At 42.6% G+C, this 12,352-nt stretch overlaps 1 protein-coding gene across 3 annotated transcripts in view; it reads right to left on the reverse strand.

Annotated features, from left to right (window-relative positions):
- Positions 1-12,352, reverse strand: part of LOC121004843 (alpha-2-macroglobulin-like protein 1) — a 263,914-nt gene that overhangs the window by 112,979 nt on the left and 138,583 nt on the right. For all 3 annotated transcript variants that reach the window (XM_040437234.1, XM_040437235.1, XM_040437233.1), the window contains exons 10-12: positions 11,278-11,387; positions 11,043-11,201; positions 10,368-10,595 (exon numbers count right to left, since the gene is read on the reverse strand). In XM_040437234.1, the coding sequence (XP_040293168.1) occupies positions 10,368-10,595; positions 11,043-11,201; positions 11,278-11,387 (497 nt within the window). The remainder of the gene's footprint in view (positions 1-10,367; positions 10,596-11,042; positions 11,202-11,277; positions 11,388-12,352) is intronic.

Genomic DNA, 12,352 nt, shown 5'->3' on the forward strand with positions numbered 1-12,352 from the left:
TAGTATGTAAAATGGGAATGCTCGGACTGGGAGAAAATGTCTGTATGTGGGTAAGTACCTGGCTCAGTAATAGAAAACAGAGGGTGGTTATTAACGGTACACACTCAGATTGGGTCACTGTCACTAGTGGAGTACCTTAGGGGTCAGTACTGGGCCCTATCCTCTTCAATATATTTATTAATGATCTTGTAGAAGGCTTGCACAGTAAAATATCAATTTTTGCAGATAATACTAAACTGTGTAAAGTAATTAACACTGAAGAGGACAGTATACTGCTACAAATGGATCTGAATAGATTGGAGGCTTGGGCAGAGAAATGGCAGATGAGGTTTGACAAATGACACTGACAAATGTAAGGTTATGCACATGGGTAGAAATAATACAAATCACCCGTACATACTAAATGGTAAAACACTGGGTAACACTGACATGGAAAAGGACCTAGGAATTTTAGTGAACAGCAAACTAAGGGTACTTTCACACTTGCGTTGTTTGATTCCGGCAGGCAGTTCCGTTGCCTGAACTGACTGCCTGATCAGGCAAACTGTATGCAAACGTATGTCATTTTTTCTTACTGATCAGGCATTTTTCAGACTAATCAGGATCCAGAAAAATGCATTGCAATACCGGATCCGTTTTTCCGGTGTCATCAGGCAAAACAGATCAGGCATTTATTTTTTTCTCATTTTTAGAGGTCTGCACATGCGCAGATCGGAAGGACGGATCCGGCATTCCGGTATTTTGAATGCCGGATCCGGCACTAATACATTCCTATGGAAAAAAATGCCGGATCCGGCATTCAGGCAAGTCTTCAGTTTTTTTCGCCGGAGATAAAACCGTAGCATGTTATGGTTTTCTCTTTTGCCTGATCAGTCAAAACAACTGAACTGAAGACATCCTGATGCATCCTGAACGAATTACTCTCCATTCAAAATGCATGGGGATATGCCTGATCAGTTCTTTTCCGGTATAGAGCCCCTGTGACGGATCTCTATGCCGGAAAAGAAAAACGCTAATGTGAAAGTAGCCTAAGAAGAACATAGTTCTACCACTTTACAAAATCGCTAGTCAGACCACACACGGAGTACTGTGTACAGTTCTGAGCTCCTGTGAACAAGGCAGAGATAGCAGAGCTGGAGACGGTTCAAAGGAGGTCAACTAAAGTAATTACGGGAATGAGGGAATGACAGTACCCTGAAAGATTATCAAAATTAGGGTTATTCACTTTAGAAAAAAGACGACTGAGGGGAGATTTAATTACTATGTATAAATATATCAGGGGTCAGTACAGAGATCTCTACCATCATTTATTTATCCCCAGGACTGTGACTGTGACAAGGGGACATCCTCTGCGCTTCGAGGAAAGAAGGTTTGTACACAAACATAGAAGAGGATTCTTTACGGTAAGAGCAGTGAGACTATGGAACTCTCTGCCTGAGGAGGTGGTAATGGTAAGTTCACTAAAAGAGTTGAAGTTGGGCCTGGATGTATTTCTGGAGTGTAATAATATTACAGGCTATAGCTAGTAGAGAGGGGTCGTTGATCCAGGGAGTTATCTGATTGCCTGAATGGAGTCGGGAAGGAATTTCTTCCCCCCTTCTACCTCACAGTTTTTTGTGATCAACTATGTTACTATGTTAAAACTATGTTACTATGCATCAAACATTGCACCTGCGCGGAATTCGGCGCATACAGCAGAGGTCTGACTATCAGTGGCTGCTGGACCCCTGCCGCTGATCGGGCAGGCGCAGCTCCTGCACCCACCCGATCAGCCCGCCGTACATGTACGGCGCTGGTCCTTAAGTCACGTCCACCAGCGCCCTACATGTACGGCGCAGGTCCTTAAGGGGTTAATATAGTGCCTATTAGTACACAAGGCATACCAACCTCACATTCTAGGATAGGTTTTTACCTCACCCCATTAATACATTTTATTGCTATATTACTAGAAAAAAGTTGACAAATACAGATTTGATTTCACTTTATGAAAAAAAATTCTGACCATAAACATACAGTTGCAAGAAAAAGTATGTGAACCCTTTGGAATAATATGGATTTCTGCACAAATTGGTCATAAAATGTGATCTGATCTTCAACTAAGTCACAACAATAGACAATCACAGTCTGCTTAAACTAATAACACACAAAGAATTAAATGTTACCATGTTTTTATTGAACACACCATGTAAACATTCACAGTGCAGGTGGAAAAAGTATGTGAACCCCTAGACTAATGACATCTCCAAGAGCTAATTGAAGTGAGGTGTCAGCCAACTGGAGTCCAATTAATGAGATGGATTGGAGGTGTTGGGTACAGCTGCCCTGCCCTATAAAAACACACACACCAGTTCTGGGTTTGCTTTTCACAATAAGCATTGCCTGATGTGAATGATGCCTCACACAAAAGAGCTCTCAGAAGACCTACAATTAAGAATTGTTGACTTGCATAGCTGGAAAGGGTTATAAAAGTATCTCCAAAAGCCTTGCTGTTCATCAGTCCACAGTAAGACAAATTGTCTATAAATGGAGAAAGTTCAGCACTGCTGCTACTCTCCCTAGGAGTGGCCGTCCTGTAAAGATGACTGCAAGAGCACAGTGCAGACTACTCAATGAGGTGAAGAAGAATCCTAGAGTGTCAGCTAAATCCCTGTTAGTGAATCTACGATACGTAAAACACTAAACAAGAATTGATTTCATGGGAGGATACCACAGAGGAAGCCACTGCTGTCAAAAAAAAACATTGCTGCACGTTTACAGTTTGCTCAAGAGCACCTGGATGTTCCACAGCAGTACTGGCAAAATATTCTGTGGACAGATTAAACCAAAGTTGAGTTGTTTGGAAGAAACACACAACACTATGTGTGGAGAAAAAGAGGCACAGCACACCAACATCAAAACCTCATCCCAACTGTGAAGTATGGTGTTGGGGGCATCATGGTTTTGGGCTGCTTTGCTGCTTCAGGGCCTGGACAGATTGCTATTATCGAAGTAAAAATGAATTCCCTAGTTTATCAAGACATTTTGCAGGAGAACTTAAGGCCATCTGTCCACCAGCTGAAGCTCAACAGAAGATGGTGTTGCAACAGGACAACGACCGAAAGCATAGAAGTAAATCAACAACAGAATAGCTTAAACAGAAGAAAATATGCCTTCTGGAGTGGCCCAGTCCTGACCTCAACCCGATTGAGATGCTGTGGCATGACCTCAAGAAAACGATTCACACCAGACATCCCAAGAATATTGCTGAACTGAAACTGTTCTGTATAGAGGAATGGTCAAGAATTACTCCTGAACGTTGTGCACGTCTGATCTGCAACTACAGGAAACGTTTGGTTGAAGTTATTGCTGCCAAAGGAGGTTCAACCAGTTATTAAATCCAAGGGTTCACATACTTTTTCCACCAGCACTGTGAATGTTTACATGGTGTGTTCAATAAAAACATGGTAACATTTAATTCTTTGTGTGTTATTAGTTTAAGCAGACTGTGATTGTCTATTGTTGTGACTTAGATGAAGATCAGATCACATTTTATGGCCAATTTGTGCAGAAATCCATATCATTCCAAAGGGTTCACATACTTTTTCTTGCAACTGTATGTAGTATATCTATGGGACATGTCAAATATATTTGGTAATGGGTAACCCTCCCCTGGGATCTTTAGTTACTATGAAAACAAGGGTCCCAGTTTCATCAATATTATGTAGGGATCAGGGAGAACACCAGTACATATGTGTGGCTTTTTTGATTAAAGGGATTCTCCGGGAATAAAGAAAATAAAAATGCTTATATATCACTTTATTATATATATAATATATTTAAAATACCTTTCACTAGTTATAATGGCTTGTTTAGTCTTTTGGGCAATCATTAGGAGAAATAAAATGGCTGCTGTCCTATTAGTACACACAAATCCTATCCTATTCACACAGGTGGACAAGTTACTTCAGGACACTGAACTAAAAAGTTGCCTCATCCTCCTCTCTGCTCTGCTTGTCAGTGATTATGATCCTGAATACAACTGATAGGATCTTCAGCTGCATCTCTGTGGGAATGGAGTTCATAAGGAGACATGAAGTACAGAGAGGAGGATGGGGATGTGGGTAATGAGCATCAGCTCTTGTATGCAGTCTCCATTACCACAGTCTGTCCTGTCCTCGCTCTCTGCACATTGTCTCCTCAAGAACTCGATTCCTACAGACACTCATCATTAATCAGACATAGATAATATTAAACTGTTCATTATCATAATTCCTGACAAGCAGAGCAGAGAGGAGGAGGAGCTCACTGCTCTGAGGTAACTTGTCCTGTGTGATTAGGACAGGTTTTATGTGTACTAATAGGATGGCAGCCATTTTATTTCTACTAATAATTGCTCCCCAGACAAAAAACAAGCCTGTAACAGCGGCTGCTGTGCGCCGTTGTTCCCCTGCTTACCACCGCGGTCCCGGGTGTTGTGTTCAGCGGTGATCTGCAGCCAGTGCTTTCCATTCACCGCTGCAGTCCTGGGCTCTGTCTGTGTAGGTACTGTTGTTCTGGGATCTGCTCCACAGTTTCCTCTCAGCCCTGTCCACAGCATGCTTGCGGCTTGTTTCCTGCAGCACTTCCTTAAGGGCTGGCGCGCATCACTTCCTGGGCTTTATGGGTTAGGTCTTGTTACCTCGCTGACCAATCCTAGCCCTCCTGCGCATATGTAAGATGGAGAAACAGCTCATACTGTTTCTGCACACATTACTTTATTAGAATTGCCACAAGAGGCCGCTGTCCCCACACAGCTAACATACTGCAAATAATTGAATATGCATTGAGAGGTGTGGTTACTAGCTGAAGAAGAACCAGGAAATGACTTGGCAGACATGTAATGCAGAGACAAGCGCTGGAAGGAAGCATCTAGTGGCATCCAGGCGTCAGTGAGACCTGGAGTGGCCAGAATCAAAGTTGGAAGTGACTGATGACTGTCAGCAATCCAGATGTCGTCCAGGAAAGAGAGGATCAGTTCCCAGAAGGCTGGAATAGCTGTAAAACGGAGCTACATACCCTGCAGGGCCTAGTTGTGGATGGACAGACTTGTTATTTGGTTTAAGTCACCATCGGATGAAGAACAGATGCGGGTAGGTAAGCCAGATCGTGCACGCACCGCAGTATATTGTGGTTGCCTGGAAGAAAACTAGAGACTGTGATCTAGCCTGCAGTTAGTTAGTCAGTTAGGGTGAGGCGGGCTGCAAGGATTGTGCTGCAAGGATTGTGCTACAAAGATTCTGAAATTACTCAACACCAGGACCTACTAGTTATAAGTTTATAGTTCGCTCCTGGATCAACAAGGGACTTCACTGCAAACTTCAGTTAGTCCAGCGTCTTGACTGGGAGTATGTGTCACGGACATGTGTCACGGTGTCGTTTAGGAAGAAGGGAAGGGAAACTATTGTATACACCTGTAAGATTGTGAGCTCTTGTGCTACACCGCAGGCGCCTGTATCTTGCACCCCACACAATTGTTCCCGTTTCCTAGGGTAATAAGCTGTACGGCGGGGCAGTGATAGCTGTGCCCGCAATAGGTAAATTAACGCAAGTGGTGTCTGGGTTTTGGCGTCCAGGTTTTATTATATGTTTTATTATATGTTCACTACATTTGAGATTGTGTTTAATACTTTTGTTCACTAAAGTTTCTGTTTTCATAAAAGCTGGTGTTGGAGTTGCTTTCATCATCTGTGGCTTCGCTGTATCCTGGGGAGCCCTCTCCGCTTCACGGTCTTACACATATATATGTGGCTCAGGCCCCTTCCCAGATGCCTCAGTGTCAAGATCCTTGTGTCCTGCTATGGTTCCTGATATCCGCTTGTGTTCCTGACTAGTACTCGTATTCCTGGACTCTGCTACCTGTTTCATCCCTGCCTGCTTGCCTTGACTCTCCTGTTGCCGATCCAGATTACCTGACCTGTACCTGTGCCGCCTGCCCTGACCTATTGCCTGTCTTACTTTACCTCTGTGTCATCTTTTGGTCTTGCACTGTTGCTCCTGGTCACGACAGCCTGCTGACAACGCTAGTACCTCTGGTACCTTTCTCAGGTACCTACTGGTCTGCCTGGACCAGCTGCCTTGTGTGACTATCCTCCTTAAGAGGTAGCGACCTGGTGTTCCCCTCGGGAAAGTCTATCCCCACCATCAGGGATACTGTGAAGATTGAGGGGTTCACCTAGACAACGCACTTAGAGGAGGTAGGACACGTAGCACAGTGGGTTCACTCCCGCTGGTTCGTGAAAAAGCCATTATAACTAATGAAAGGTATTTGGGAATATATTTATAATAAAATAATATTTTAGGCAATTTTATTTTCTTTATTCCAGGAGAACCCCTTTAAAGAGGACCTGTGACCTCTTCTGCCATATCTGTTTTAGTAACTACTTGCATCCAGTTGCGTACTAAGGAGGGGGGGGGCGGTCCAGCTCTCAGGGGGTGCCAGAAGCACTGAGCGCTTCTATCATATAGAACATATTCCTACTACTTTACAAATCATTAGTCAGACCACACATGGAGTACTGTGTACAGTTCTGGTCTCCAGTGAACAAGGCAAACATAGCAGAGCTGGAGAAGGTCCAGAGGAGGGCAACTAAAGTAATAACTGGAATGGGGCAACTACAGTACCCTGAAAGATTATCAAAATTAGGGTTATTCACGTTAGAAAAAAGACGACTGAGGGGAGATCTAATTACTATGTATAAATATATCAGGGGTCAGTACAGAGATCTATCCCATCATCTATTTATTCCCAGGACTGTGACGAGGGGACATCCTCTGCGTCTGGAGGAAAGAAGGTTTGCACACAAACATAGAAAATGATTCTTTACGGTAAGAGCAGTGAGACTATGGAACTCTCTGCCTGAGGAGGTGGTGATGGTGAGTACAATAAAGGAATTCAAGAGGGGCCTGGATGTATTTCTGGAGTGTAATAATATTACAGGCTATGGCTACTAGAGAGGGGTCGTTGATCCAGGGAGATATTCTGATTGCTGATTGGAGTCGGGAAGGAATTTTTTATTCCCCTAAAGTGAGGAAAATTGGCTTCTACCTCACAGGGTTTTTTTTGCCTTCCTCTGGATCAACTTGCAGGATAGCATGCCGAACTGGATGGACGGATGTCTTTTTTCGGCCTTATGTACTATGTTACTATGTTATCAATACAGATGGAAGCACTCATTGCTGGGAGCTGGCGCTGGGAGCTGGGTCCTGTCACTCACCACTGAGCTCCCAGCGCTCCCTTCAGGTCGGCAGTGCACAGAATGGTGAAGCAGAAAGACTTCTCCCTGCTCCACATTCAGCCTGCAGGCATGGATCGCGCTTCTGGCATGTGTGGCGAAGGCAGCAGCCTAGTAATCTGCATAAGCTCCACCCACACAGTGCTGCAGAGCGATCTGTGACTGCAGGGAAGAGAGGACTGTGAGCTTCAGGAACGGGACAAGGTGAGGAGTTTATTACTATGGAGTGGGCACAGAGGAGTTTATTACTGTGGAGGGGGCACAGAGGAGTTTATTACTATGGAGGGGGCACAGAGGACTTTATTTCTATTGAGGGGGCACAGAGGGCATTACTACTATGTTGGGGGCACAGAGCCATAGGGCATTCTACAATGAAGGGGGCACAGAGAGCATTATTACTGTTAAGAGGGCACAGTGGGCATTATTACTATAAAGGGGACACAATGGGGATTATTACTATGAAGGGGACACATTGGGGATTATTACTATGAAGGGGAAACAATGGGGATTATTACTGTGAAGGGGGCACAATGGGGATTATTACTGTGAAGGAAACACAAAGAGGGCATTACAACTGTAAGGGGCACAGAGAGGGAATAACTATTGTGAGAGGGCACAATGTGGGCATAACTACTGTGAGGGGGCACACATCTGTACAAAACTACTGTGAAGGTTGTACAATGAAGGCAATACTACTGTGAGGGGGTACAATTGTTTTAAAGTATTGGGGGGGTGGGGTGGGGGGGGGTCAGAGAACAGAGAAAGGACCCGCCCAGGGTGCCAAACACCCTAAGCACGCCACTGCTTTCATCACCCTTGAAAAGCTAATTCTGAAATATCTATTCTTATCTTATGACTCTATGTTGTACCATTAACTTCTGATTCATTCTGAAGGACTTTGAATGAATTACTAGCCATTTACAGTGAAGGTCTAGATGGGTTTGAGGAGGTGTCCCTGCACAGTCTGACATTATCCAATCAGTGCTGCCATTGTCAGACTGTGTAGGGACTAGTGTTGAGCGGCAGGGGTCATATTTCAATTCGCGATATTTCACAAATATTTTGTAGAATAGTCGTCGAATATTCGCGAATTTGAATATTCGTTATATTCTACATTCTTTTTATTGTACTTTAAAATCAGCAAGGTAATGATAGTGTAATATGCAAATATTATGCGATCAATACAGGTGTGTTGAAAACGAATATATAGCACTATAGAATATAGTGCTATATATTTGTTTTTAGAATATTTGAATTTTTTTTCCATCTGAAGTTATGATTCATGACTTCAGATGGAAAAAAATGACAACTATTCTAAAAAACTACTATATAGCACTATATTAAATATAGTGCTATATATTTGAATTTTAAAATAGTCGTCTTTGCCGAATATTCAAAACAATTTATATATAGCACTATATTCCATATAGTGCTATATATTCAGATTTTAGAATAGTCGTCATATTTTTCCATCTGAAGTGAACACTGAACACTATTCACTTAAGATGGAAAAATGATGACGACTATTCTAAAATACGAATATATAGCACTACAGTATATTGAATATAGTGCTATATATTCGTATTTTAGAATATTCGTCATTTTTTTCCATCTGAAGTCATGATTCCTCCCTGCTTAAGTTGCTTGTGGGCCAATAACTCATTGGCCGACAAGCAAGAAGCAAGAAGGAATCATGTGTTCAGATGGAAAACATGACGAATATTTGATATAACGAATATATAGCACTATATTCAAAATATTCGCAAATTCTCGAAGTGGCGATATTCGAGATAAAAATTTGCTTTTCGAATATTCGTGCTCAACACTAGTAGGGACACTCCCCTCTCAACTGGTAACACACAGATGGACCTTCATAATTTATAACTTCTAGCATGTATAATAAAGGAATGGTTCAATATATAGTGATAAGAATAGATGCTCCAGAGTCCAGAATTGTTATGACATGGGGAATTCTGATGGGGAATGCAAGTAGTTACTAATACAGACATGTCAGGAAAGGTAACAGGTCCTCTGTAAAGTCTATGTGAATTAGGCTGGACTCGTATCACGTTTTTGCCATCTGTATAACTGACACAAAAACGTATAAAACGTTAAACTGATTATTCAGACTGATGTCATGAGCATTTCCTTGCTACGATGCTCCCTCCTGTCACATTGCATCACTCAGCGCAATGCTGTGTTTGTTTTGTGACGGTGACGCAACGGGCTTCGCATCAATATGCTAAGAGGAGACTTCCACTACTACTTTGCATAGTATCCGCCTCCAAAACAGCCTCCGGTAGCGTTGTGCTGGTGACGTCACCGGGCTCACTTTTAGACGGAAGTCTCCACTTATCATAGTGATGTGAAGCCAGGTACGTCACCAGCACAAAACAAACACACCCTTGTGCTGTGTGATGCAGCATGACAAGGGGGAGCATCTGAGAAAGGAATTGCTCAGATGCTTCACTCATATGTAGTCAAGGAATAAAGAACAGCTTATATCCAGGTTCAGCTCTGAACCCGGAAAAGCTTTTCAACTGTTCAGCAAATAACATTTGCTAATGTGATATTTGTGAGACATTTGACCGAAGTGAGCACTGAAAAGCTTCATTGATGTCCTGATTAAAGCTACTTTTACATCTGCGCTTTCCCTTTCCGCTATTGAGATCAGTCATAGGATCTCAATAGCGGGGGGAAACGCTTCAGTTTTGTCCCCATTCAATGTCAATAGGGACAAAACAGAACTGAACGAAATTGAATGCACCAGAATTCATTCCGTTCCATTTGGCTGTGTCCCCATCGCGGGCAGAATAATGCTGGAAGCAACTTTTTTTGGTCCGCGATGTGGTACGGAGCAAGACGCGTCTGTTATGACACATAATGTAAGTCAATGGTGGCGGATTTTCTTGGACACAAAAGAAAACGGATCCGTCCCCCATTGACTTACAATGGTTTTAGAGATGAATTTGTCTTGGCTATTTTAGAGATAATACAACGGGATCAATTTAGAATGGATGCAGACGGTTATATTATTATGACAGAAGCGTTTTTGCTGATCCATGGTGTGAAAGTAGCCTAAGGAATAATTAGAACCGTATATTTAACATATCTTACCAGGTAATGCAGGGACACTTTCTTGACCTCCTCCAGCTCTGTGTGACTTATGATGTATTCCGCATGAACCTTTTGATGGCCCTCACATGGAAGAACACCATCCAGAGAATCAAGTTTCAAGTAGCTCTTGCTCCGAGAGTAGAATTGCACAACGTGTTGCGAGGCAAAACCAAAATCAGGCTGTTGTACACCATAAACATATTGTTCTTTGGGCGTGTCTGTTTGCACCTTTAAAAATTAATGAATATAATATATTTCAAGGCATTCAACTGGAAGATTCCTGTTAATTTCTCCCTTACAATTCTGATTTTTATATTTAGCATTTCAAACATCAGCTGGACCTCTAAAACCTCATGGATGTTTCACTAGTGAATGACTTCCTTAGTCTTATTATCACAGAGCCTTGTAATAATACAAAGAGGAACATTTAAAAAAATAAAAAGTTGACTTTGCTAGCATACCAGTACAGCCAAAGCCAAGGGTAATATTGGTAGCAAAGGGCTGTATATGTTTTTGAAACTTTTCAACATTGTCCATTGTAAATGCAATATGCCCTTACATATTGGATTTTTTTTTTAATGTTACATTCTAGATTCCAAATTAACGTTAAAATAAGTGCACACACAACACTATGGTTTGATTAAACCTACTGCATACGAGCATACAGACTCATACCGACAAATGCTTGGAGCCTTTCCAGTTGGTTGTATTCAGAGTAAAAGAAGCTTGGCCATTCTCATCGGTCAGTAAGGTCTGGCACACCGAATCAGCGCCACATCTCAGATTAAGTTTAATGTTTGGTTTAGGAAGACCTGCAGCATCCTCCACTTTGATCTAAAACAAGAAATCATAATATATAAAAGCTGAACCTTATCTTCAGAACATGGTATATGAAGACAAAGCGACTCACCAAACCACTGTAAGGGATGCCGGGCTTGTAGTTAGTGTCAGCATTGACAAAAGACAGTTTATTGATGACATTTGATATACTGGTTTGGCCATTTGATGATAGGTCCACCCCTGCATAGAAGAGAACACACGAAAAAAAAAATCTAATTTGTGTTGCTACATTTCTTAAAAAACTTAATTACTAGCTAGAGAGAGATATAATATGACGCCCCTGGGCCCCAATATAAAATCTCTAACAGGGCGGCCATCTAACATGTGCCAATTATAATACTGGTGTCTTCTTATGTGGTAGGAGATCCTTTAGGACCTCTCAAGCAATAGGCAGTGCAACTACTAACTCTGCATCCCTATAACTACAGATTTCTCAAAAATTTGATTCGGTCGGTTATTCTCTATCCGAATTTATTTGTGGCGAATCGCGTTAAAAAAGGACTATTTCCAGGCTTCAGAGAGCCTGTATAGTGGTGTAGAACACTGTGCCTTGCAGTAACACGCATAGGGAGTCTGCTGTGGTAGTGAAACAATACTGTGAGGCCTCTTGCACACGAACGTTGTGCATCCGTTCCGTGCATTGGGAATCGCGATTTGCCGTCCCCAATGCACGGGCAATGTCCGTGCGGAGGCCGGGACGGATCAAGACCCATTCAACTTGAATGGGACTGTGATCTGTCTGCACAGCAAAAAAAATAGAAGAAGTTCTAATTTTTGGCGGTGCGGAGGCACGGACAGAAACACCATGGAAGCACTCCGTAGTGCTTCCGTGGGGTTCTGATCCGTGCTTCCGTTCCGCATCTTGCAGACCAATTCAAGTGAATGGGTCCACATTCGTGTTGCAGAGTACACACGGACCAGTGCGGGCCGCAATACGGCCTCGGGCACACGTTTGTGTGCAAGAGGCCTGAGTCAATATTAAATGCAGATGACAGGCGTTGCTCTTAGAATCACAGCACACTTCACTTATTTGGGCAGTTATGGGGCCAAAGCTGACTAAATAACTCAAGTGTGAACTCAGCCTTACAGGTTGATGTTAGCGCCAAGAAGAAGTGCACTACTTTAACACCGTTGTCAGCTGATTC

This window comes from Bufo bufo, chromosome 6 (genome assembly GCF_905171765.1).
Source record: "Bufo bufo chromosome 6, aBufBuf1.1, whole genome shotgun sequence".
NCBI classification, from domain to species: Eukaryota; Metazoa; Chordata; class Amphibia; order Anura; family Bufonidae; genus Bufo; species Bufo bufo.